Source organism: Trachypithecus francoisi, unplaced genomic scaffold (assembly GCF_009764315.1).
Source record: "Trachypithecus francoisi isolate TF-2019V2 unplaced genomic scaffold, Tfra_2.0 Lachesis_group1, whole genome shotgun sequence".
In the NCBI taxonomy this organism is placed as follows: domain Eukaryota; kingdom Metazoa; phylum Chordata; class Mammalia; order Primates; family Cercopithecidae; genus Trachypithecus; species Trachypithecus francoisi.
Window position 1 is genome coordinate 109,003,780 of NW_022681454.1, and position 26,723 is coordinate 109,030,502.

At 41.8% G+C, this 26,723-nt stretch overlaps 1 protein-coding gene across 7 annotated transcripts in view; it reads left to right on the forward strand.

Annotated features, from left to right (window-relative positions):
* Positions 1 to 26,723, forward strand: part of ALPK1 (alpha kinase 1) — a 140,780-nt gene that overhangs the window by 95,479 nt on the left and 18,578 nt on the right. For 6 of the 7 annotated variants that reach the window (XM_033215019.1, XM_033215022.1, XM_033215023.1 and 3 more), the window contains 2 exons: positions 13,280 to 13,478; positions 26,484 to 26,543. In XM_033215019.1, coding sequence (XP_033070910.1) covers positions 13,280 to 13,478; positions 26,484 to 26,543 — 259 coding nt within the window. Of the gene's footprint in view, positions 1 to 13,175; positions 13,479 to 26,483; positions 26,544 to 26,723 lie in introns of all 7 variants that reach the window. The other variant, XM_033215024.1, reaches the window with a different exon arrangement.

Genomic DNA, 26,723 nt, shown 5'->3' on the forward strand with positions numbered 1-26,723 from the left:
TGCTGGAATTATAGGCCTGAGCCACGGTGTCTGGCCTAAATTTTATTTTAAATGTGATGGGAAGCCATGTTAAAGTCAAGAGCAGGGAACTGACATGATTAGGCTTACATTTTAGAGAGATCACTCTGCTGTGTAAGGGAGAGAAACACCAGAGGCAAGAGCAGGGACCCTATCCAAGCAAGACTGTAACAGTGGCTTTGACTGAAGTGGGTGCCCTGGAGGAGATGACAAATGGTCAGATCTTACACGTATTTTAGAGGTAGAGCCAACATGATTTACTGATGAATTGGGTGTAGAGGACAAGAGAAAAAAAGAGTCACAAATGTGGAGTCAAAACTCCAAGGTTTTGTCCTAAGCAAATGAGTGAATAAGACATCACTACAGAGACAGAGAACACTGAAGAAGAAGCAAGAATGGAGGAAAAATAGAATTCTGTTTTAAACGTGATGAGTTTGAGATCCTGACATCCAACTTGGGCTATGGTGGGCAATTCCATATATGAGTCTGCATTCGAGCAAAGAGAAACAGGATGGTATTTAAACATGGGATTCATTATCAGAGTTGCTATTTGAGGCCATGGAACAGGCTGAGTGTAGCTGAAGGCGAGAAGCAGTCTCAGAACTGATCATTAAGGCCTTCCTTGTTCAGAAGCTGGGAAAGAAGCATGATCCAGCAAATCAAGCAAGGAAGGGAACCAGCAGAATGTGCAATGCCAGAAGCCACCTGAATTTTTTTCTTTTTTAAGGAGGGATTGATTCACTCAGCTAAATCTTCTAGGAGTTTGAATAATATAAGAATAAATAAATGGTCACTGGATTTGTTAGCAACCTTGAAAAGAATAGGTACAATGAAGTGTTAGGGATGAAAATTATAGATTTAAGAAAGAGTGGCAGGTAAGGACGTGAGGACAGTGAGTTTAGACAACTCTTTTGGGATTGGCTGGAAAGGGCAGCAGAGAAATGGGATAGGAGCTGGAGACAGATGTATGACTGAGAAAGGATTGTTTTTCTCTCTCTTTCTTTTATTTTTACTTTAAGTTCTGGGATATATGTACAGTACGTGCAGGTTTGTTATATAGGTAAACATGTGCCGTGGTGGTTTGCTGCACTTATCAACCTGTCATTTAGGTTTTAAGCCCCACATGCATCAGGAATTTGTCCTAATGTTGTCCCTCCCTTTGTCCTCCACCCACCAACAGTCCCCGGTGTGTGATGTTCCCCTCCCTGCATCCGTGTGTTCTCACTGTTCAGCTCCCACTTATGAGTGAGAACATGCAGTGCTTGGTTTTCTGTTTCTGTGTTAGTTTGCTGAGAATGATGGCTTCTAGCTTCATCCACGTCCCTGCAAAGGACATGGACTTATTATTTTTTGTGGTTGCATAGTATTCCATGGTGTATATGTACTACATTTTCTTTATCCAGTCTATCATTGATGGGTATTTGGGTTGGTTCCAAGTCTTTGCTATTGGGAATGGTGCTGCAATAAACATATGTGTGCAGGTGTCTTTATAGTAGAATGATTTATAATCCTTTGGGTATATACCCAGTAATAGGATTGCTGGGTCAAATGATATTTCTGGTTCTAGATGAAAGGATTGTTCTTAAGGTAGATGCTATTACAACATGTTTGGATGCTGATGAGAATGATCTGGAAGGAAATTAATGATGCAGAAGAGAAGGGAGATATAATGTAAAGAAGGATTAGAATTGAACCTATAAGTAAGGTATTGGTATCACACTTACCAGTAAGAGGGTAGATGGAACACATAGGTTCCAACTCAAGAGAGTTGGCAAATTTAGGTAAAAGAATAAAGACCGTCTCTTCTCATTGACTATCTTTTCTCAGTGAAATAACAATCAAGGTAAACAGCTGAGACTCCAATTAGAGGAATTTGGATTGGGAAGAGAGAAAGAGGTAGAAATGTAGTTCCAATTGCCAGGCAGTAATGGGGGCCATCTTCAGGTTACAATCATAAATTTAAAGTATCATGGTTGTGTTTTTTTCCAGCCATTTTCACTTGCTTAGGTAGAAGCTCAGGTTAGGCAAAGAATTTTTTTTAATTTTGGAATTTGGGGTGCCAATAAATAACATTGATCTTACCCTCCTGCATTCAGAATCAGCTGAAAGGTAGATACAAAAGAGTAACTTTTATGACTATAAAACAGATAAGAGAATGTGGTTTTCAAAATTCAGGTGTGGGTTGGAAAATTCTTCACTCCAGACTCATCCTGTTCCTGGCAGGCCCCTTCCTTCATGCAAAACAGGCCAGAATGTACCCTCTCCCCTGGCAGGAGGATGTGAAGAGAGGAGAGAGAAAGGTCTGAGCCAGGTATGTCACCCCCATCAGATAATTTGTTTCATCCACAGAAGGGAGGTGAGAGTGAGGACTGGGGAAAGAGCCTGGAAGATCAGCCTCACTCAGCCAGAGTGCTCAACTCTGGGTGCTCATTGGAATCACCTGAGATTGTTAAAAGAAACCAATGCCCAGGTGCACTCCAGAGATTCTGATCTAACTGGTCTGGGCTGCCATCTGGGCATCCAGACTTTTGAAAGTCCTACCAGGTGACTCTAATGTGAGTCCAAGGTTTTTCTCTAACAATAAGCATGGTTGACATTTTTCAGAAAAATATAACAGAGGCAGAAAAAGGGAGAGGAGACAAGAATGCTTTTTAAAAGTTATTACATTTACGCACTATCGAATTTAAAGAGGCAAGTGAGGGCATGAGATGACTGATGGGATAGTACAAAACAGTAGGGTCAGTGAATTGTATGGGTGTCCCAGAAAGGTTGTAGAATTGTTGGATTTGTGCTATAGAAGAAGGAAGCTGAAAGAACATGAGATAAAGACCAGAGAATGCAATGCTTAAATTGAGATTCTTAAATGCTGCCAAAATCGTACATTCTAAGGTATGGCCAACCATGAGAGTAGGTGACTAAGGTGGCGTGAAGCAGAAGATAGCTGGAGAGAAGAAGGTCATGGGCAAGAGACACCAGTGTGCTGGAGTAATCATCAATGTGGATGCTGAAATCACAAAGAATGATAACTGGACTCATGCTAGCCATAGCAACCTGGGCACCAGAAGAGAGGTAAGGCGTGCAGGTCCCTAGCTCCCAGCCATGAGGTTCACAGGGATCCTGGTGAGATGGTTGCCTATTTTGATCCTGCTTTCTTTACCCTTTAACAGATGGCCAACTCCATATACAGTAGATCTGAGAAAGGGCGAGACGATCCAAAATATTACCTTTAGATATTAAGATAGAGAAAAAGTTTACAACTATTTTTCAGAAGGGGTTGAATCTGCATTTTCTATTGGTAAAAGTAAAAGAAAGGCCAGTGAAATGTTTACAGGCCCTGGGCATAAACCTTAAGAAAGGTCAGTTTTTTCTTCTCACCTCCTTGTCACATTAGTGGGTGGACAAATATGGAGCATGCCATGTTTGGTCATCCATTGACTTGAGTCCACCAGTTTGATCTGTACCACTTGCACTCTGCTTTTACTATTGATGGATAACTATGCAGACGTCAATCACTTTTCATGTGTTCATTTTGCTAATTTCCCACCTCCCTTCCATCTTTCCCTACCTTTTGCCAATCTCCCAATTTGTTATGCAGCAATAATTTCCCCTCACACCGCTCCTGCCAATTGCAGTGCCAGATGGCTTCAGTTCTGAGCCCCCTCACCCAGCCCTTCCTTGAGAACAGCTGCCATTGTCATTGCTGTGAACACATCACAGCTTTGAAACCATAGCTGGGACCTAAACTTGATGCTCAGCATCGGGAGGGGCTGGCGCTAATGCAAGGAACCATGAAAACAGCACACACTTTTCCTTGCTGCTGTTCAGCAAGAGCCCTTAGAAAAGGCTCTTTAGCATTTTTTCAATCATCTGTGTATCAAAATCTCATTGTAGAGTTTAATTTCTTTACCACCTGACTCAGCTTCCTGGCCATGAAGTTCCCTTTGAGCCTTAAATGCAATTAGAACCCTGTTATTTCCCATCCTGAAAACAGATGTGAAAAAACAACTGTGTGTGTGTCTATGCGTGTGTCTGTGTACATGCATTTGTGAGCCTCTATCTTCAGAAATCCAGCACATTGTCTCATCCACATCCACATTATTTTTATTTAAACATGATCACATAACAGGAAAAATACAATTTGGTTGCTGTTTGGACAATCTTCCCCTAAGTCAGCCTCTGAGGAAAAATAAAGGATTAGAATCCCTGTTTGTTTTTTATCTGGAGCCATACTATGTTCATCCCAACACTAAAACTCTGTTACTGTGACGCTACCTAAAAAGATCATATTTTTGAGTCCTCTGTGATGGCAGGTCAGTCGTGGGCCTAAAAACCCAAACAAAAAGAATCCTGAATCAAATTCCATGTAGACCAATATGCATTTCAAAGGCATTGCCCATGTAGTCAGTGGGTTAGGGTTTTTGTGTTGTTTTCTTTTTCTTTCTTTTTTAGAGGGTGGGGGAGGGAGAGGGGCTCTCTTTCATGTTAATCTAATTGTGCATAACCCAGGCACATTTTACCATGTAGGGAAACTCTTTAGCGTCCCTTCCCTACCACACACTTTGGCCCTCTTTCATTTTTCTCCTTCTGATGTCAGAGTGCCCGCCGCCCCCTCCCCAGCATACATTTTGGGAAGATTCCCAGGATGATGATGTATTCTGCTTTGCTGCTGAGGAATTTACTATCCCCTTACTTGGCAGCAAATGAAAGTGGGTATTAATTTCTCAGAGTGCTGGTAGAAACACGACAGAGGGGCTGCAAGAATGATAGCCACCTAAATCTGTATGTAGTGCACAGCATGCTGCCGTTTCAAAAGGGAAAGAGAAAAGAAAATGAAAAGAAAAGATTCTCCTGAGTTGACTTCTCTGCATTTTGCATCGTTAGGTCTTGGAGAGAGATGCGAGAGGTTTGGGCCCTGAACAGAGTTAAATTATGCAGCTTCGGGGATGCCAGGTCCTCCAGAATAGGATGCTTCGTTTAGATTTTCCACAATGCTATTGAAGTGCTTATTTTCCTCCTGAAGAGACACAAACAGATGCAAACTTCTGTAAACACTTTAGAAATGAATTCAGTGAGTTTGGCCTCTCAGCAGTGCTCAATAGCTGACAGAAAAATGTCTAATTAGTGCAAGTGGAAATAATAGGGCCACTTGGATTCCTTCCATCCTCCTCCAAGTCTACTTTTCCAAGGAACTCAAAGGCCCTTTTGTCTGGCAGGTCACCCTCTCTCAGGCTTTTGTGCTCCAATCTATTAAGAGTAGAAGGGGGAAAAATAGATTAGGCAATGTTCTCTGCTCAAATATATGGCGTGTTCTTGAGGGATGCAGAATGGGGTGTTTGCAGCATCAGTTTACAGGTGCTTGGGGAAGGATTCCTCCATTGGCGACAGCCAAAAGCAATTCGCACGTGTGTGCTGAGAAGGCCCCCTTTCAAGACCCAGCTTTCCCTCACCAAGTGCCACAGAGCCCGCTCATTTTCCTTTTCCTTTCTCAGTTTCCAGTAACATCAATCCTCAGAGTTGGTGAAGAGAAGAAAGAGATTGAAAAAAATGAGAGATTTAGCCATTCTCTGAGATAAGCCTTGTAGGTGTTACATGCATGACCCATTATTTCTGTTTTGCTCTATTGAAACTTCCACTGAAACTCACTTTGGGAGTCTTGTCTGTGCCTGTTTATGTCTCATCACACAAGAGAGTGGAAATGAGTAGCTGACTTCTTTCCATTTTTTTCATAGTGTTCCATGTCATTTATTAAGCTACCAAGCTCTGTGCTGAGCATTTGACCCACACTTCCTCTAATCCTGAAACAGCACCACACATGAATATTATCCACATTTCACAGATGAGGTCATTGAGAATAGAGTGGTTAAGTAACTTGCCATGGCAAATAAGTGCTAGAGCTAGGAAACAAACCGAGATACCCGTGGTTTCATCTCAGACTTTATATCGCTTTAATCTGTAAACCTTTGACTTGGTTCAATTTTTATATCTTCCGTGTCTCTACTGCATATACCTAATTTTTACTCTACCTTCTTGAACTGTAATCTGGGGGTCACTTTCTATTGATTTCTTTTTCTGTGCAATCTGGGCTTCTTTCATACCTGGCAATTTTCAACTGAATGCCAGATTATAAATTTTACTTTCTTGGATTGTGAACATTTTGTGTGCCTATAAATATTCTTGAGCTTTGTTCTGGGACTCAGTCAAGTTAGGAAATAATTTGATCCTTTTGAAGCTTTCTTCTAAGGTATCAGAGTTGGCCAAGGACAGTCATAGTCAAAGTCTAATTTAGTCTCCCTACCAAAGCAATACCTTTCTGAATACTCTACCCCATGTCCTGTAAATGACAAGACTCTTCTACACTGGGTGATAGAAACACAAGCTGCTTGAGGCCTAAGAATTGTTTCCTAAGAAAAACAAGCTGCTTGAGGCCTAAGAATTGTTTCCTATGTTCATTTCAGGTGGCTTTTTCCCCCAGCTTTGGGTGGTTTCTTTCCATGCAGAAGCTGATCAGTATTCTGCTGAAGACTCAAAGGGGACCCTCTGCAGACCTCTGAACTTGCTTTGTGCAGCTATTTTCTTCTGGTGCTCTGCCCTGTGAACTCTGGCTACCTTGGCCTCCCTAGACTCCAAGAAGCTGTATCTCATAACTCAGGGAGACCATTTAATAAAGGATGCCACTGCACTTACTAAGTATCGTTGTAGCTCACTGTGAGGAGTGCCCAACTGTAGTGATCCCCAGCTATCACCAAATCATCATTTGCTCTCATAATCCAACTTTTGCTAGAGAATATCAAAGCACAAAAATTAAAAGCCATCTCCCGGGAAGTTTTCTTTCCTGTCTCTCATTTTTAAATATGTAACAAGAATACTCTTTTCATTTGGAATTTGTTTTTATTTGTCCTTGTTTTCCTTTTCATAGAATTTTCTCATTATAATGAAGGAAGTGGGGCCCCTAAAACCACTGTTTGGACTCAACAATGAGTTCAGCCCCAGCTTTAAAGACCCAACTTTTTTGTTTGTTTGTTTTTTGAGACGGAGTCTTGCTCTGTCACCCAGGCTGGAGTGCAATGGCGCAATCTCGGCTCACTGCAACCTCCACCTCCCAGATTCAAGCAATTCTCCTGCCTTAGCCTCCCAAGTAGCTGGGATTACAGGCACGCCCCACCACACCTGTCTAATTTTTTTGTATTTTTAGTAGAGATGGGGTTTCACTATGTTGGCCAGACTGGCCTTGAACTCCTGGCCTCATGATCCACCCACCTTGGCCTCCTAATGTGCTGGGAGTATAGGCATGAGCCACCACACTTGGCCAAGACCCAACTTCTTATTCTCAGATTAGGCACTGCTCCACAGAACCCTGCTCAGGCCACAGGGGAAAAGCAGAAGATGAACTGATGCTCAAGAGACTTGTATTCCTCAAGTATTGCAAAGATGTGGAGAAAATGGAACCTGTGCACTCTTGGTGGGCTTGTAAAATGGTGCAAACTCTGTGGAAAACAGCATGGATGTTCCTCAAAAAATTAAACATAAAACTCTCATGTGATCAAGCAATCCCACTTCTAGGTATATATCCAAAAGAAGTAAAGCAGGGTATTGAAGTGATATTTGCATACCTATGTCCATGGCAGCACTATTCACAACATAAAGAGGTGAAGTCACCCAAATGTTCATTGATGGATGAATGAGCAAACAAAACATGGTATATACATACAATGGATTATTATTCAACCTTAAAAGGGAAAACCTTAAGAAGAAAGCCTGCCACATGCCACAATATGGATGGACCTTGAAGATATCATGCTAAATGAGGTAAAAAGACTAATGCTGTATGAGTTCACTAATATGAGGTATCTAAAGTGGTCAACTTCATAGAAGCAGAAAGCAATGTTGGAGCTCAGAAAAGGATACCCCAAAGTAAGACATTTTGGCATGCTGAGTACTTTGAAGTAAAGGAGATTGAAAGACCCCAGAAGCAGCCTCAGAAGCAAGTTCTCTCTGACCTTCTCCTGCCCTCCTCTCTCTCACTCCTCTTTCACCACTAAACCAAGTCATAGAAACCACAGAATTCCTCTTCCTTAAGGCAAGTCATAGAAGTTAGAACTCCTCTCCACCAAAGCAAGTCATAAAACCTAGAAATATTACTCTAACCTTTCCCTGCCTTTCTGTGTAGAGGCTGGCCATAAGAAAATTCTCTGTCCTATCTTGTCTGATAGTGGATTATAAGACCTGTACCTGGAAGGAAAGATACTAGACAGATAGGCTGAGAAAAATCTCACCAGATAGGTCTTGCTGAGTCCCATCACACCTAGTCTATTATGATTAGTCATACTCCTTCTGTCCAATGACATTTCTACATGGCTGTCTATTCTTTGTCAAATTTAAGCCTTAAAAACAGTCAGTTTTTTCTGGGTCTTTGGGTCTTCATTTCTAAAGGCTCCCATCTAACATCAAACTTTGATTAAATAAATTTGTTATGCTTTTCTCTTGCTAACCTGTCTTGTATTATAGGAGTGTCAGCTGTGACCCTTATGATGGGAGAGGAAAGGTGTCACACCTCTTAACCCCTACAGTAGAATGGTGGTTGCCAGGAATTGGGGAGAGTGGAAAAAGGGGAGTTGTTGTTTAATGGGTATAACGTCTTGGATTTGCAAAGTGAAAAATGTCTGAAGATTTGTTTTGCAACAACGTGAACATACTTAACACTACTGAAATGTATACTTAAAAATGTCAAGATGGTATATTTTATGTTATGCATTTTTTACCACTGTGAAAGAGAGAAACCAGGAACAGTGGCTCATGCCTGTAATGCCAGCTACTCAGAAACTGAGGTGGGAGGATCACTTGGGCCCAGGAGGTTGAGGCTGCAGTGAGCTATATGATCAGCCACTGCACTCCAGCCTGGGTGACAGAGTGAGATCCTGTCTCTAAAAATTAATTAAAAATAAGTAAATAAAAATAAAAGAGAGAGAGAGACTTGAATTTTTGCCTAGCGCTGACTCTTTTGATTTTATAACTTTGGAAAGTCACTTAATCTTGCAGCTTCAGTTTCCTTTTCTTGTTTAGACTTTAGAGTTACTATAAAATTTAAATGTCATAGAGGTGTGTGTGAACATTTTTCACAGACTAGATGGTCCTACACAAGTGGAAACCATTATTCTCAGTGAGGAAAGAGTGGGAATCACCTCTGGAGAATAGCCTGCCTCTGAACATTGCCACCCGAGTAGTTACTGCAGCTTCCCTAAAACTAAAGTGAGACACCAATAAGAATGGAGAACAAGGCTGGGCGCAGTGGCTTATGCCTGTAATCCCAGCACTTTGGGAGGCCGAGGCGGGCAGATCACGAGGTCAGGAGTTCGAGACTAGCCTGGCCAACATAGTGAAACCCCATCTCTACTAAAAAATACAAAAATTAGCCGGGCATGGTGGTGAGCACCTATAGTCCCTCTTACTCAAGAGGCTGAGGCTGGAGAATCACTTGAATCCGAAAGACAGAGGTTGCAGTGAGCCAAGATCGCACCACTGCACTCCAGCTTGGGTGATAGAGATGAAAAAAAAAAAAGAAAAGAAAAAAAGATGGAGAGCAGAACTCTAAATCAAGCATGCATGGAAGTGTAATATCAAAAAGAGGGCATTCACAAGCTATCTGAGTACCCCCCAAGGTCCATAGCCATGAGCAGGGTGGCAGGAATAGTGTTGTTCCTTCTAAGTAAAAGTAGAAGGAAGGCTGGAAGTGGCAGAAACCGCAAGTACTGAAGATAGTAGCTGAAGATACAAAACAAAGGACTATATCTACGTGTCTTTAGCACAGGAAGGACCCTTGCTGAGAGATTGGCCTTAGTAGACACAGCTGGCCACATATACAACCATCAATTTGCTTTTCCATTTTTGATTTACATTTTATGAATGCCAATGACAGACTTTTTTTTTTTTTTGAGACAGAGTCTTGCTGTGTTGCCCAGGCTAGAGTGCAGTGGCACAATCTTGGCTTGCTGCAACCTCCGCCTCCTGGGTTTAAGTGATTCTCCTGCCTCAGCCTCCTGAGTAGCTGGAACTACAGGCACGTGCCACCACGCCCGGCTAATTTTTGTATTTTTAGTCGAGATGGGGTTTCACCATGTTGACTAGGCTGGTCTCGAACTTCTGACGTCAAGTGATCCACCCATCTCAGCCTCCCAAAGTGCTGGGATTAAAGGCTTCAGCCACTGCGCCCAGCCAACAGACTTTTTCTCGTTTATGAAACTTGTATTTTTCAGATTGATGGTTTATTTGACAAACTCAGTAGAAGTTTTTAGCATTGCAATTTTTGTTAGGCTTTTTCTGGTTGGAAGGAACAGAAGCTCAATCAAGTAAATACATAAAAGGGGGTGTGCAATATTTTGAAAATACACGTGGCATACTAAACGGGACATGTAATTTCTAGAATGGCACTCATGAAAACGTGGACTGGCATTCAGAGCCATTCTTGGATCCTCCCTTGTGTTGCCCATAAACATGGCTTGGCCATACTCTACTTTCTTTCTATCCTTCAATAACAGGCAAATTCTTTCTATATTTTTTAGTTCAGATTGATACATTGGTTTTTTAAAGCCTGGCCACAGAGTCATGAGGGGTCAGGTTATCAGGTAGCTACACTTGATCAGGTGGCCTTGATCTGGTTGTGGGGTGGAGAAAAAAGGGTGTCAAGGCCAAGTAGCAAAATACACGGTTACCTCAAAGTCAGAGGCTGTGGGCACAGCAGTTTCCTTAGAAAGGGTTATGGTGTGCCTTAGAAAGGCAGTTATTCATGTCAGGGTCTTTGGGAAGATCCGATCAATAGTACCTCTCTTCCTCTCCTGGATTCTGAGCAAATGGAGAAATAAAAGAGGCAAACAAGAGATGAAATAGTACCCTTAATTCTGATAAAGGGCAAGTTAGAAGATGTAGCTTTGTATTGGACATAGGGAATCTGCTAGTGGAACCCCAAAATTATAAAGACTTCCCCATTTAGTCACAGGAACAGGGCCAAGCAGAATACTCCATGTAGGGCAGCTTACTAGACAAGACTTATGATATAGAAAAGTAACAACAAATTGCTGTTTCCTTTGGGCAGCTTGTTCCCAGGAGAAAAAAGGGAGAAGTCATACACACCCACTTTCTTCTTCTAAAATTTACCAGTCAGATTAGTCACTCCACCCCCCATGGAGCAGAGTGAGGAAAGTGATAGAAAGAGGCCAGGGATGCTAGGGTCATAGAGCTCCCGTCACGTGGAAGGAAATATCAAGAGGAGAGAAGAGATATTCTCCCCAACAGTTGGCAACTCTATCCCAGTGAGAGCGATGATTGACTCAGACCAAAAAGATAAGTCGAGTAAAAAATTATATACTTAATAAACACATTGATAGTTTAAATATCTTAACAGGTTAAGTAAGCATCAGTTTTAAAACGGAAAGATTATTGTGCTGGTATTTGGCAGGCATTACCTGACTGATGAAAGCCTGTGAATACAAATATTCTGTAACCAATTATGTATATGGCATTTATTAACATAGTAGTAAATATCAGATAATTGACTCAAAGAGGACCCTCTGCAAATCTCTGAACTTGCTTTGTGCAGCTCTCTTCTTCTGGTACTCTGCCCTGTTAACCCACCACGTGGGCCTTTCCAGACTCCCAGCAGCTCCATCCAGCTTCCTAACATGGAGTCAGGGCAACAAGGGAGCATGTAGGATCTGAATTTGGACCTCCTGTGTTCAAACCTCAGCGCTTAGTCACAGGTCATGTGACCTCAGCATATCACTTCACCTCCCTGCATCTCAGGTTTCCCATCTTACAGATGAGAATAATAATAGAACCTGCCTCTTAGGATTGCTAGGAGGATACTGAATTAGTGCATATAAATCACCTAGCACTGTGCCTGGCACCTGGTTTTGCCCAGTAAGTGTTAATACTTAGGAATATGTGGTGATGAAAGCAGTGCTTTGTGTAGTAACATTGTAGTAGGAAAATGGGCAGTGCTTACAAGGCTTTCTAGGCTTCATGTGTGAACAAACATGCCCAGAAAGCACTCAGCATGATTTAGTTTAGCATATGAAGATAATAGCATTTGGGTGATAAACTCATTTACGCTACTAGCTATGTAACCACTAAATCAAAGGTCTTTAGTACAACACCCTAGCAGAGCAAACGATGATGATGTTTTTTCATAAAAACTTGATTATTTATTTCTACTTCTCACTCTTTATGTTACACTTTCATTTCATGCTGGGTTTCTTCTTTTTCTTATTTTATTCATTAATGAAACATGATGATATAAATCAAATATGGACTGTTATCTAAAATTCTATATTTCTTCCTAATTAAAATGTAGGCAATAAGTGAAGCAGAGTATCATGAACTAATGTGGAAGTTCTCCTAGATGATGGTGATTGAAAGAAGAAAACAGCAGAGCAATATGTTTAGTGTGACGTCATTTATGTATGAAAGAGAGAGAAAGAGATAGGAAAGGTGGGAGAAGGCAAAGCAAGACAACGATCAATTAATATCTAAATATAAATAAAAGGATAGAGGTTCTGGAGGGATCTTCTCTCCCAAACCATTGTCAAGAAGAGTTGGAGCAGTAGGAGAAGAAATAAAAATAAGGGGTGGGGAAACTATGGGGCGCTTTTACTTTTTACCCTACATAGTTTTTGTTGTTGTTGTTGAGACGGAGTCTCACTCTTTCATCCAGGCTGGAGTGCAGTGGCTGGATCTCCGCTCACTGCAACCTCTGCCTCCTGGGTTCAAGTGATTCTCCCGCGTCAGCCTCCCGAGTAGCTGGGACTACAGGCGCCCATTACCACGCCTAGCTAATTTTTGTATTTTTAGTAGAGACAGGGTTTCACCATGTTGGCCAGGCTGGTCTCGAACTCCCAGCCTCAAGAGATCCCCCTGCCTCGGCCTCCCAAGGTGCTGAGATTACAGGCATGAGCCACCATGCCTGGCCCTACCTTTTTACCCTATGCACTTTAGTATTGTTTGAGTTTTTAACAACAGGAAGTATGCATTTATCGCTTCTATAATTTTATAAATGTAATGGGGGAAATTGAATGAAGAAAATACTATTTTATTGCACAATTGAACTGGATTTTTCTGTTTTCTTTCTTTTGGTTCAGCTGCCTAATAAAGTATTTTTCTCTTCCTAGCTGTGGGTTTTGTTGTATTAATGAAAATACCTCCCACTCTAAGCCTGGCCCTCAGCCTGCCGGCGTTTCCGCCTGGCTCAAGATCTTCCACGCTGTTCCTCCAGGCGTCCCTGAGGGCCTCCATCCTCGCTCAGGACTGTGCGGCTGCGGCAGCTATTGTGTTCTTGGTGGACCGGTTCCTGTATGGGCTCGACGTCTCTGGAAAACTTCTGCAGGTCGCCAAAGGTCTCCACAAGTTGCAGCCAACCACCCCAATTGCCCCGCAGGTGGTTATTCGCCAAGCCCGAATCTCCATGAACTCAGGTAGGCTCCCTCCTGCTGGCCGCCCCCGCGTCCTCGGTGTCTGCAGCTCCCCTTCCCTCCCGAGCTACTTGACCTCTGTGGGACACCCGGAGCACCCGGGCCCTGCGTGCCATCTTTCCGAGCCCGGGGCTCCCCTCCCCCGCCCCTGTGCCCTTCCACCCGCCTCTTTGCCAGCACAAAGGCCCTGGCATAAAGGGTTTCAGAGCCAAAAGCAGTAGAGAAAATTGTGAAAGGGTGTGGAAAATACTAATTGGAGCTTTTGTCTTCTAACAAATCTGTCCTGCTGCTTTCAAACAGGGGTATCTGAATTGCTATACTTCTGACCAAGAGTCTTTAAAAAGCAGATTAGAATTCTACTATTTTCTCTTCGCTCTCCTGTCTCCTTTCTGTAGGGCCACTTGACTAAGCTAACAATAGAACTGACAAACCCACTGAAGTAATTTGAGGGTTTTTTTCATCATTCAGAACACCGGTACAGTACCTGATTAGGTCTTAAAGTATCTTTTTTTTTTTTTTCTGTCACTTTGAATGAAATGAAAAAGGAGGCTGACATTCTAACTTAAGATGTGGTGTGGAGGAGGGCCGGAGGGGAGGGGGGCCTGCTATGCATTACTGCAAGGTCCACTTCCATAGAATTCTTGAATTATTTAAACTGCTGGTAGCCATTAGATTTAGAAACGTGTAGCCTGTTATTCCTGTTTCCAAGACTGAAAAAGTAAAGGATGAAAAGAGAAGGCAAGTTACCCCTACCAGAAATGGGACTGGTTCATTTTCTGATTGGTTTTAGCTATTGCTATTATTTTAATAACTCTGGTCTTTAAGAGGTTAAAATCTCTTTACTTCATTTCCTTTGAAAAGGAACTGTACTAACTATGCTAAATAGGACAATTGCTGAATGCAGAGAGGGACAGAGACAAAAGGACATGGGAGAAATGGGCTAGTGGAGGTTACCTTTTCAAAAGCCCAAGTTCATTTACGCTCAAATTCTTGCAACTGTGCATAAATTGTGCATGTCTTGTTATTTACTTATCTCAAGTAACTCAGGGACAGAGTTGAACTTAGGAAAAATTTCTTCTTTCAAATGTTCCTGATGTAATTTATAATGTCTGAGACATGAAAGAAACCTAACAACTGTTGTTCCTTCTGATGGTGTCAGATGGTAATGATGTATGAGCAGGTCAGTCTCTGACGGGAACAGAGTGGCGAAGGCTGGAGGGTGCAGGCAGGGTTCTAGTACTGGTTCTCATCAAGAAGAACTTGGAACAGAGAAATGTAGCTTATTTTCTGCCATATAGCATTGCTATAGTGTGACATGGAAACTGAGGTCAAATGGTAAACAGGGACGTTGATAGCTTTGCTTTTACATGTCCAAACTGATCTTTCAGGTTCCCATTTTTGTTTTTGTTTTGTTTTTGAGACAGTCTTGCTCTGTTGCCCAAGCTGGAGTGCAGTGGCCTGATCACAACCCACTGCAGCCTCGACTTCCGGGGCTCAGGTGATGTTCCCACCTCAGCCTCTTAAGTAGCTGAGACTATAGGCATGCGCCACCACACCTAGCTAATTTTTGTATTTTTTGTAAAGACTGGGTTTTGCCATGTTGCCCAGGCTGGTCTCAAACTCCTGACCTCAGGTGATCCACCCACCTCAGCCTCCCAAAATGCTGGGATAACAGGTGTAAACTGCCATGCCTGACCAGGTTTCCTTTTTTGAAATTGGTTTTGGGAGGGTTTTTAAAATTATTTCTCTCAAAGTTCTAATCAGGTGGTATAGCAGTTTTCTCCTGATGACGAGAAAGCCTTGGTATGATCACGATGATCATGATGATGCTCCTCTACTCACATTATCCTGTGTCTAACATAAAGGTCCTGGATCTCTTTCCCCAATAGTTGGGATTGTCTTTTCCTCAAAGACACTATTAGAAGTGCCACAGAAAGACAAATATAGCCTCAGAGTTAAGTCTTCTTGTGTAAATGTCTGCCCCAAAACATCTGGAGACTCCACCTATACTGGCTGTCTCAGAGAGAGAGAAGGACTGGGACTGCGAGCAGGGATGGTTTAGGGGTAACAGAAGAAGATTTGCTGAAAGGAGACTCTCAGGCTAAGCACTTAGGAATCGTGGGGTGGAGAAGTGAAAGAGAGTATATAATATTGTACGGGGTAAGGAAGAAAAACAAAGGTAATACAAGAGGACAGCAGTCTTGCTATTATCCTTCTGATCCAGCACTTCCTGGTATCCACCACAGGGTTCCATCCAGTCAAACACTCAATGTAGTGGGATGTCAGAAGCAAGAGAAGACTCACAAGGCTGGGCACAGTAGCTCAGGCCTGTAATCCCAGCACTTTGGGAGGCCGAAGCGGGCGGATTACCTGAGGTCAGGAGTTCGAGACCAGCCTGGCCAACATGGTGAAACCCCGTCTCTACTAAAAAATACAAAAATTAGCTGGGCGTGGTGGCAGGCACCTGTAATCCCAGCTACTTAGGAGGCTGAGGCAGGAGAATCCCTTGAACCTGGGAGGTAGAGGTTGCAGTGAGTGAGATCGCGCCATTGCACTCCAGCCTGGGGGACAAGATCGAGACTTCGTCTCAAAAAAAAAGAGAAGACTCATAAGGCCTGCTCACCTCACTCTTGCCTGAAATTAGGAGACAAAACCTTTCAAACCACAGTTACAGATAAAGACTCAGATTTCCAATTCCATCAACATGGAGGACTGAGCAAGTGCAGTCTTCTCCCATTACAAATACATAGATATGGTGAATTAAAGATGTGTAGGCACCTGAAACATAAAAAGTATTTAAAATCACAGCAGTAGACTACTGCTTACGACACATAGCCAAAGGAACTTACACTTGAGCAAAGACCTCAAGGGAAGGGGCTGTCATTTTAATCCCTGGGCAGAGATGAGAGACAGTTGCTTTGTGCCCATGTGAGAAGTAAAATATTTGCATCAAGCTGGAATTCTTAAAGGTTTGCACAGGCTATAAAAGGAGACTGAACAATCCCACCAGCCTGCGCAGAGAAGTTACAAGGACGCTTGCTGTCTGCCCAAGCTCTGGAATGGAGGGGAAAAAAAAACTCCCCTCTAAAATAAAAATCTCAACTCTGTGCCAAATTTGAGTGTGGAGTCTGAATTTACTCTGCCCACAAAGCAGGAAACCTGCCATCAAATAATTTAAAAAAAAAGTTGTTCGAGACTGAAATTTCTGGACCCCAGGAGATCAAATGCAAAACTATGCTCTAGAGAAGTATCCACATCCCAGGACCTTGGGAATCTCACAGGAAAATATTCTTGGCTAAAGATGACCTTACCTTAAAATTTATAAGCAACAGGCTGGGTGGTGGCTCACGCCTGCAATCCCAGCATTTTGGGAGGTCAAGGCGAGTGGATTACCTGAAGTCAGGAGTTCGAGACCAGCTTGGCTAACATGGCGAAACCCCGTCTTTATTAAAAACACAAAAAATTAGCCTGGTGTGGTAGCAGGTGCCTGTAATCCTAGCTACTTGGGAGACTGAGGCAGGAGAATTGCTTGAACCCGGGAGGCAGAGGTTGCAGTTAACCCAGATCATGTCATCGCACTCCAGCCTGGGTAACAGTGAGACTGTCTCAAAAAAAAAGAAAAAAGAAAAAATGAGAAAGTAATGGTAATTGATGAATTGATGGGGAATTCCCCACAAAACAGGCAGAGCATACAAGTTCATTTTTATATAGACAAGATACAAGAATTCAACCACAAAACCGTGACTGAAGAGCACAGAACACCCTCCCAGTTGGTGAGATAAGCTTTTGGCATTTCATCTGCTAATAAGGGTGTCCACCTGCCAACCAGACTGCTTCAATGGGGTGAATGAGATAAAATAAATCCTTAGAAAAATGAAGTGAAAAACAAAGATACAAAAATGCAAGCTTAATGTATTTATTATTATCAGTTTCAAGAGTTATACAATTATTTTGGCAAATGATAATAAAAAGTTCTAAATGCTCACTCTCAGTGTTTCACTTAATCTCCTCGATTCAGGCCAGCAACAAAAAGACACAAATGGTAGTGCTTCAGAGTAGTGCTCCCCAAACTTCTGTGTGCTCTGAATCCCCTAAAGATCTTATTAAAATGCAGATTCCGATTTAGTAGATCTCTGGTACGGCCTGAGGTGCTGCTGTTCTATGAACCTTGCTTGACTAGCAAGGGATGATCTAAAGATTCTAACCATGTGCTTGGCTGCCCACCTGGGACAAATGACCACTAACAACCTTAAAATCAAGGTACATTTTCTACAGCCAGTTTCTCAGATATTCCAACCCCATAACTGACCTACCAGAAATGTACTCCTGCAATACCAGTAACAGTGGGGGAAAAAATTATGGAACTGGAAACTGTATTTAAAGAAAATTTTGAAAATGAAGCACAGAGAGCTAAGTAGATGAAAATATAAAAGAGAAGTTTAAAAAACTCAAAGAGATTGTAAAAAACACAGAAGCATAGGAAGACTTCTAGCAGGACTAACTAGACTCAGAATTGGAGAAAATTATGTCTTTACACTGAAGAAGTATATCTAGCCTTGGGCAAAAAAGTTTTAGGCCGGGCGTGGTGACTCATACCTGTAATCCCAGGACTTCAGGAGGCCAAGGCAGGAGGGACCGCATGAGCCCAGGAGTTCAAGACCAGCCTGGGCAACATAGGGCGATCTCATCTCATCAAAAAAATAAACAAAATCAGTCAGGTGTGGTGACATGTAGCTGTAGTCTCAGCTACTCCAGTGGCTACGGTGGGAGGATCTCTTGAGCCCAGGAGATTGAGGCTGCACTGAGCCATGATTGCACCACTGCACTCCAGCCTGAGTGACAGAACAAGACCCTGTCTCAAAAAAAAAAAAAAAAAAACTTTAAAAATAAATTCACATCTAAACCATACCTAGTGTGGTAAACTATAGAAAATCAAACAATAAGAAAGTCAATGAGAGACAGAAAAGAGAGATTAATATAGGAAGTATATTTAGACTAACAAAAAGTATCTTATCAATGATAAGAGTCCAGAAAGCAAGAGAATTTCCAAAAAATTGAGAGGACATAGGTTTCGACCTAGGATTTTATACCTAGGAAAATTGTCATTCAAAAGTGAGGATGAAATAGACATTTTCAGACCTGATTGACTAAAAATGAATTATTCTCAAGACAGCTCTCTCTCGTTCATACACACACTCACATACACACTAAAGGATGCATTTTTCTAAGGAGAAAATTGAACTTAGAACGAAGAAGTGGAGAGTAAAAAAAGATGATGACTAAAGAATGTGGTACTGGGGCCTATTATGGGGAGGGGGGAGGGGGGAGAGATGGCATTGGGAGTTATACCTGATGTAAAGGACGAGTTGATGGGTACAGCACACCAACATGGCACAAGTATACATATGTAACAAACCTGTATGTTGTGTACATGTACCCTAGAACTTAAAGTATAATAATAAAAAAAAGAATAAATATGACACCACTGGTCATTCAAAAAATGTAAATCAAAACCACAATGAGATATCACCTTACACTCACTATAATCAAAAAGACAATAAGTATCAGTGAGGATGTAGGGAAATTAGAACCCTCATACGCTGCTAGTGGAATGTAAAATGGTGCAGCCACTTTGGAAAACAATTTGGCAGTTCTTCAAAAAGTGAAACGTCGTGTTATTACATGACAGTAATTCTACACCTAGGTTGATAGGGTTTGGCTGTGTCCCTAGTCAAATGTCATCTTGAATTGTAGTTCCCATAATCCCAATGTGTCACAGGAGGAACCCGGTGGAAGGTGATTGAATTATGGGGGCAGGATTTTCCCATGCTGTTCTCATGATAGTGAATGAGTTTTCATGAGATTTGATGGTTTTATAAAAGGCAGTTCCCCTGCACATGCTCTCTTGCCTCCCACCATGTAAAACATGCCATTGCTCCTCCTTCTCCTTCTGCCGTGATTGTGAGGGTTACCCAGTCATGTGGAACTGTGAGTCCATTAAATCTCTTTTTCCTTATAAAGTAAAAAAAAAAAAAAAAAAAAAAAAAAAGAATGTGGTAAATACATTAGCCATGTAAGATTAAAATAAAAGGAAATTATATGGCAATATCACTTATATAATTAATAAGGTGCAAAAAATCTTAAAATATTACCAAATTGACCAACATTATATTAAATTAATAATGCATTACAATCAAGGAAGGTTTATTCCAGATATATAAGGATAGTGGGTTTTATTTTGTTGGTTTTTTTGGGGGGTGGGTGGGGCACACGATCTCACTCTGTTACCCAGGCTAGAGTGCAGTGGTGCAATCATGGGTCACTGCAGCCTCAACCTTCCAAGCCCAAGGAGTCCTCCCACTTTAGCCTCCCAAGCAGCTGGGACTACAGGCATGTGCCACCATGCCCAGCTAACTTTTTTATTTTCTGTAGAGATGAAGTCTCTCTATGTTGCCCAGGTTGGTCTTGAATTCCTGGGCTCAAGCGATCTTCCTGCCTCAGCTTCCCAAAGTCCTGGGATTATAGGCATGAGTCACTGTGCCTGGATGATAGTTAAATATTTTTAAATCTATTCATTTAGTGCACCACATGCACAGAATAAAGAAGAAAAAGTATGCATTCACCTAAATAGATTTTTTAAAGTTAATAAAATTTTCAACCGACTTAGGTTAAAAATGCAAACTAGAAGTAGAAATGTAATCAGGTGACAGAAACCACACAGTAATTTGAACAAGGAAAATTTGATACAAAGAATTACTATTTCAGGGGATTAGAGTAATGAGAGCTTGGCTAGTGAAAAGTAAAGAGAACTCTAAAGAAGAACTCTAAAGAGTGCAGGATAGCAGTTATAAGGTATAGCCACTATTCCTTGGACTCAGAACACCTAAAAAAGAGCTCCTGGCTCTCATACCTACACACACCATGGCTGAGATCAAGACCTTGTTGGAGAAGGCACAGACATGGCTTGCTGCATGGCAGAGAAGTCACCAAGGTTCCATGCTGGCAGAACTCGCCGGAAACCCACCTTCTGAGTGTTGGGGGAAACTGTCCACGGGGAGGCGCTGTGCCTTAGAACTCACCACAAAGCTGCCTTTACAGAGTGCCAGGGGAAACTGGTCACCACAGGAGTCTAACTGACAGCACTTCACTGTAAAGTCAGCTGAGATGACTGACTGCTGGGTTCGACTGACCTCTGCACACTGAGGAGACATGCTACAGAAGTCACCTGTGTTGCAGGAGTCAGGCACAGGGAAAGCTATGAAAGCCTGTGCTGTAGGAGTCAGGCGTTGAGGAAGTGGTACCCACAGTGGCCTGGCCAGAGGAGTACATCAAGTTAGGATGAGAAGCACCCTTGCCATGCAGCATCCTTCCACCCCCACGATGACAAGGCTTACCATCCTTACCATCTTGCTAGCTGGCAAAGGGGAAATGCTTACCAGATCCGTCTGCATGATCACAAAGCAGGTATTGAAGGGTTAATTGGAACTGAAAGATGATAAGTTGGAGCTAAAAAATGGTAAGTTCCTCCCTGCATAGGAGGGAATTTTCTTAAACTGATAAAAGGAAGTAAGCTTTTGAAAGCCTCCAGCAAAACAAATGATGAAAAATTATAAGAATTCCTTTTAAAGTCAGGTTGAGAAAAAAAAGTACCTCATTACTGCCTCTATTTGACACTTTCCTGGAAGTTCTCTCAAGGCAATAAGAAAATTAAAGGAAATAAAAAGTATAAAGGCTAGAAATGAAAAAACAAAAACGGTATTATCTGTAGACAATATGGCTGCACACAGAATACTCCAAGAAATCCACAGATTAATTGTTAGAATTAAGAAATTAAGTAAGGTTGGTAAATACAAAGTATTTTTTAAGTGCCCATTCTTAGTTAGCAACAAAACCTAATTAGAAATATATCTTTTAAGAATAGAGATTGCTTTGATAAAATTTATTCATTTAGGTATTTCATTTGATATCTCTCTTTTTAATTGATGTGAATAAATTTAATTCGACTGTAAACCATGATTTCAGATACTAATTTTCTTTTATTCTCTCTTTCTCTGCCTTTCTTTTTTTGGCCAAATATATGTGTAAAGCCTGCTATGTGCCAACAATTGCATTAGACCTTTAGGATAGTTATAAAGATGATCAAGATATGGTTCATTGTCTTCAAGTGGTTCAAGTTGGGGGAGAAGATAGAACTATAAAGAATAAAAAATAGCAAAACAATGGCATTTTAAAACAGAGAGGAAATTAGAAAGGGAGGGGGGGAAGAAAAGAGGAAGAAAGGCAGAAGGGAAAGAAGGAGGAAAGGAAGGATGGAAGGAAAGAGGTAGAGAGAAAGGGAGGGAGGACAGTAACTTTAAAATTGGTAAGGGAAGGCGAGAAGGTGAGAAACTCTAAAACCTGCAGTTATTATTTCATGCTGTATGTTCCCTCCTCTGATGACAAAAAGAGAATGTGAAGAAAGAAAATTATATCCTGCATGGCTGAAAATGGTCCCCTACAAAAATATCATGTTGGACAACTAATCTGAAATAGTGGTATCTCTGGGAAGCAGTTTAGCACTGGAGAGTTTGGACTTTCGTGGCAGGCTGCCTTCGTTCATATCTTTTGGTGATAATACTTATCCTCTGTAAGGCCCATTTCTTTATTTGTGAAATGAAGACAATAGAGTGCTTATATATAATTTAGAACAATGTCCATCACATAGTAAACACTTACTAAATGGTAGCTGTTATTGTTATTATTATTACTATTATTACCTTGAAGACAGGGGCTCTGTCTTGTTCATCATTCCATCTCCAGCTCTTAGCACAGTCCCTGGCACAATTCAAACATGTATTTGGATGAATGACAAATATCTATTGAGTATTTGCCCTGTTCCAAGCATTGTTAGAGGTACATGGGACAGGACAGTGAACAAAACAGACAAAACCTCCTACTGTCTTAGAGTTCACACTCTACTGGGGAGACCTAGGCAATGAGGAAATAATTAAAATATACAGTGTGTCTTATGGCAATAAATGACAAAGAAAAATAAAGCAGAGAAGGTGAGAAGCGGCGACAGTGTTTTGTGATCATTTGCTTTGCAACAAGCCACTCCCCAAATTTACTGGCCTAAAATAATTTCATCATAGTTCATGCTCTGGCTACAACAATACACATCCCTCTCATGTGCAAAATACACTCACTCCTCCCTCAAAGCCTTGTGCCATTAAGAGTTCAGGTTCAAAGCTTAAGATCTTATCCTCTGAAGTACGTTTAGGGACAAACAAGGCTTCTCAGGTACTTCTGGGGATGCAGAGACTTGTGAACTAAAAGACAAGTTATCTATCTTCCAACACAACTGACATGCAACGGGGATTCAGGAAAAGATAATTTCAATAGGCACTTCCGTGCAAAAGCGGGGAAAATGAGAGTCACGCAGCAGTCACAGTTCATATTAATCTAAAATCTAGCCAGGCATATATCCCAAGTCTTCCTGATGTGGGGACAAGAATTATTTCTTGATTAGGGCTCACTTTTTCTCTTTGAGAATGGTTTTCCTCAGCTCTTGGATTTGTCCTCTGAATCATCCTTCCTTGTCCACATACATATACACATGTACACATACATACGTAGAGAGACTGTCATGTAGGCTGGAGTACAATGGTGAGATCTCAGCCCACTGCAACCTACACCTCCTGGATTCAGGCAATTCTCCTGTCTCAGCCTCCCCAGTAGCTGAGACTACAGGTGCATGCCACCATGCCTGGCTACTTTTTGTGTTGTTAGCAGTGATGGGGTTTCACCATATTGGTTAGGCTGGTCTTGAACTCCTGACCTCAGGTGATCCACCCACCTTGGTCTCCCAAAGTGCTGGGATTACAGGCATGAACCACTGTGCCTGGTCCATAAAACATTTTTTGTGAAAACATCTCAGCCTGCTCCATGCCTATAGAAAGTTTGACTCCCAGATGTGTCTCTTTTCATTTTGAACTATCTCTGCCCTTCTTAAATCAAGCTGATATAATTCCTTTAAATGCTTTCTAACTTTTTAACATATTAAATTAGGGGAAAAAAATGCCTACATTTATCTTTGAATGCTACTTTGGGCTGCAAACCAAAGGGATACAGGACATCATCCTTAAGATTCTTAGAAGCTCTTTTGCTTTGTCAGAGGGTCTGAGGTCTTAACAAAGTGTTTTACAGCCATGCCCTTGGTTTGATCTTGACCTTAAGGTCACATTTTACTGCCAGTGCCCTGAATTTGACCTTTTCCCCAGGTTTTAATATTTTAAATTTATCTTCAGAATGTCTTGCTGTCTGGAAAGACTATTCTGGGCCGTCTCTATTTTCTCTAAATCTTGCTTAAAAATGGAATACAGTAATCCCCCCTTATTCATGAGGGATATGTTCCAAGACCCCAGTGGATGCCCAAGCCCGACTGCCATTAATCAAGACACATTTCTGTTTATGTCTTCTACCCACCAATTTAATGCCTTTTCCATCTTAACTAAGCACCTATCACGCACTGTAGCCATACTTTCACAGTTTGAGATGTGACAGCAAAACTAGCACAAATCTCTTTTTCCTTCTTCACCATTTTTGGATAGAGGATGCATCCTTACCATAGACCTTAGCAACCTTGGCATATGAATTTTTTCCTTCCTTATTAAATTGAGAATTTTCATCTTCTCACTTAAAGAAAGCACTTTACAGCTTCTCTTTGGCATATCCAAATTGCCAGCATCACTACTTCTGCCCTTTGGGGCCATTGTTAAGTAAAATAAGGGTGACTTGAACACAAGCACTGCATTACCCGACAGACAGTTCATCTGATAATGGAGAGGGCTGCTAAGTGACTAATGAGTGGTCATCATAGACAGCATGGATCTGCTGGAAAAAGGGATGCTTCATGTCCCAGACAGGATGAGATTTCATCATGCTACTCAGAACGGCACGCAATTTAAAACTTATGAATTGTTTATTCCTGGAATTTTCCGTTTAATATTTTTGGACTGCTGTTGACTGCTGGTAACTGAAACTGCAGAAAAGGAAACTGGGGACAGAGGCGACTACTGTAGTTTCTTCTTTAGGTTATCGCTTTCTTCCTGTACTTTATCTTGGGTAACTAAAAGATACACACTTCGCCACTTTCTTTTTTTTTGTTTTTTTTTGAGACGGAGTCTTGCTCTGTCGCCCGGGCTAGAGTGCAGTGGCCGGATCTCAGCTCACTGCAAGCTCCGCCTCCCGGGTTTACGCCATTCTCCTGCCTCAGCCTCCCGAGTAGCTGGGACTACAGGCGCCCGCCACCTTGCCCGGCTAGTTTTTTGTATTTTTTGGTAGAGACGGGGTTTCACCGTGTTAGCCAGGAGGGTCTCGATCTCCTGACCTCGTGATCCGCCCGTCTGGGCCTCCCAAAGTGCTGGGATTACAGGCTTGAGCCACCGCGCCCGGCCCACTTTGCCACTTTCAATATCCTTCCTGGGTATCTCCTTAGCTAGACACCAAGTCCACTGGTTACATTTTGCTACAGTCCACATTACTCCTGAAGACCATGTTGCCAAACTTTACAACACGTATAATGTCTGTTCCCTTTCTCAAACTTCCAGGAACAATTTTTTCACTGCCTTTTGTCTCAACACCCTTCAAGTCTCCAAAATTTTTGTTATAGTAGTACTCCACTTTTAAGTGTGTGATTTCTCTATTGCTATGTTACAAGCCACTCCATGGCTTAGTGGCTTAAAACAGTAATAATTTATTCACTCTCATAATTTGTAGTTTGGGTGATTGTTATAACTACTGTCAGCTGGAAGCTGGGATAGCTAGAAGGTCTGTCATGGTCTCATCCACACAGTAGGCATTTGGTACTGGCTGCCAGCTAAGAGCCCAGCGGAGGCTTGGGGGGAGGTCCTCAGCTCTCCTCTGCTTGGGCCTCTCCATGTGGCAGCCTCAGCTTCCTTAGAGCATCGGGCTAAGTTACAAGAAGGGAAGGCAAAATTTATAGATCCCTTAACGCCCAGATATCTGCCACATTCCATTGGTTAAAACAGGTCACAGGGCCAGTTGTGTTCATGGTGAGGGGAAATAAACTCTAGATTCCACTTCTTGATGGAAAAATGACCAGGTCATCATTGCAAATAAGCCTGAAGAATGGAATATATTGGTGTGGTCTTTTTGGAAATACAATCTACCACAGCCAGAGCATATGTCTATGTATGTAATTTAAAATAAGATGGTCAGGGGAGGCTTTCAGAGACAGTGACATTTGAGCAAAGACCTGAAGAAGAAGAGAGGAAGTCTTGCAGATATTTGGGATGAAAGCATTACACACGGAAAGAATTGTAAATACAAAAACTCTGATGTGGTAATGAGCCTGGTCTACTCAAGGGGTGATAAGGAAGCCACTGTGACTGAAGTAGAGGGCTGAGAAGGAAGGAACAAGAAGTTAGAGGTGAGGTCAAAGAAGTCATGGAAGCCAGATCATGTAGGGCTTAGAGGCACCTGGAAAAAGGAATGTTTGGTTAAAAGGATAAACAATTGTGCTTCCAACAGATGTCCATAGAATAGGCCCTTCCTATGTGGTAGTAACAAAATAAGTAAACCCTTGAGAAAGAATCTCCTCACTCCCCACCTCCAAATTCCTTCCTGATAATTCCATAACTAGTTCCTGTCCATGGGTAACTCCATTGCACTTCTTGAAGTATAGCTTTCACAGGGAGGTGGCACAGCCTGTTACAAAAGTTTGCCTCTACTCCACAAGCCTTGCTCTGTGTGAATGAATTATCACATACGTATGAATCTAATAGCCATTTAAATACTGTCCAACTTCCCACCTTACCAACTTCTGAAAACCTCATCTTTCTTTCTCAGTTTTATAGATGATGTTGTTATTGATTTTAAATTATAAAATGGAACGTTTCCAGGGGAGGTTACGGTTCCTGCTGCAATATATCAACCTTAGAGCATGACTTGTAATTGTTAAGTGCATTTTCAAAGCTAATCATGTGGCATTTGGTTGCTGCTTTTCAGGAAAACTTTTAAAAGCAGAGTATATTCTGAGCAGTCTAATAAGCAACAATGGAGCAACGGGTAAGTACTTTCATATCTTCACAATCACCTTTACCTCAGCCCCAAACAGAGCACTCATTTAATAACAACTTAGTGACTTAATAGTTACTATACATTAGATGTTTTTAGAGCTATCTGGGACTGGCTTTGCCACTGATGAATGAAGAAGCTTTGATCAAGCAGCTTACATCTCTGTGTGTC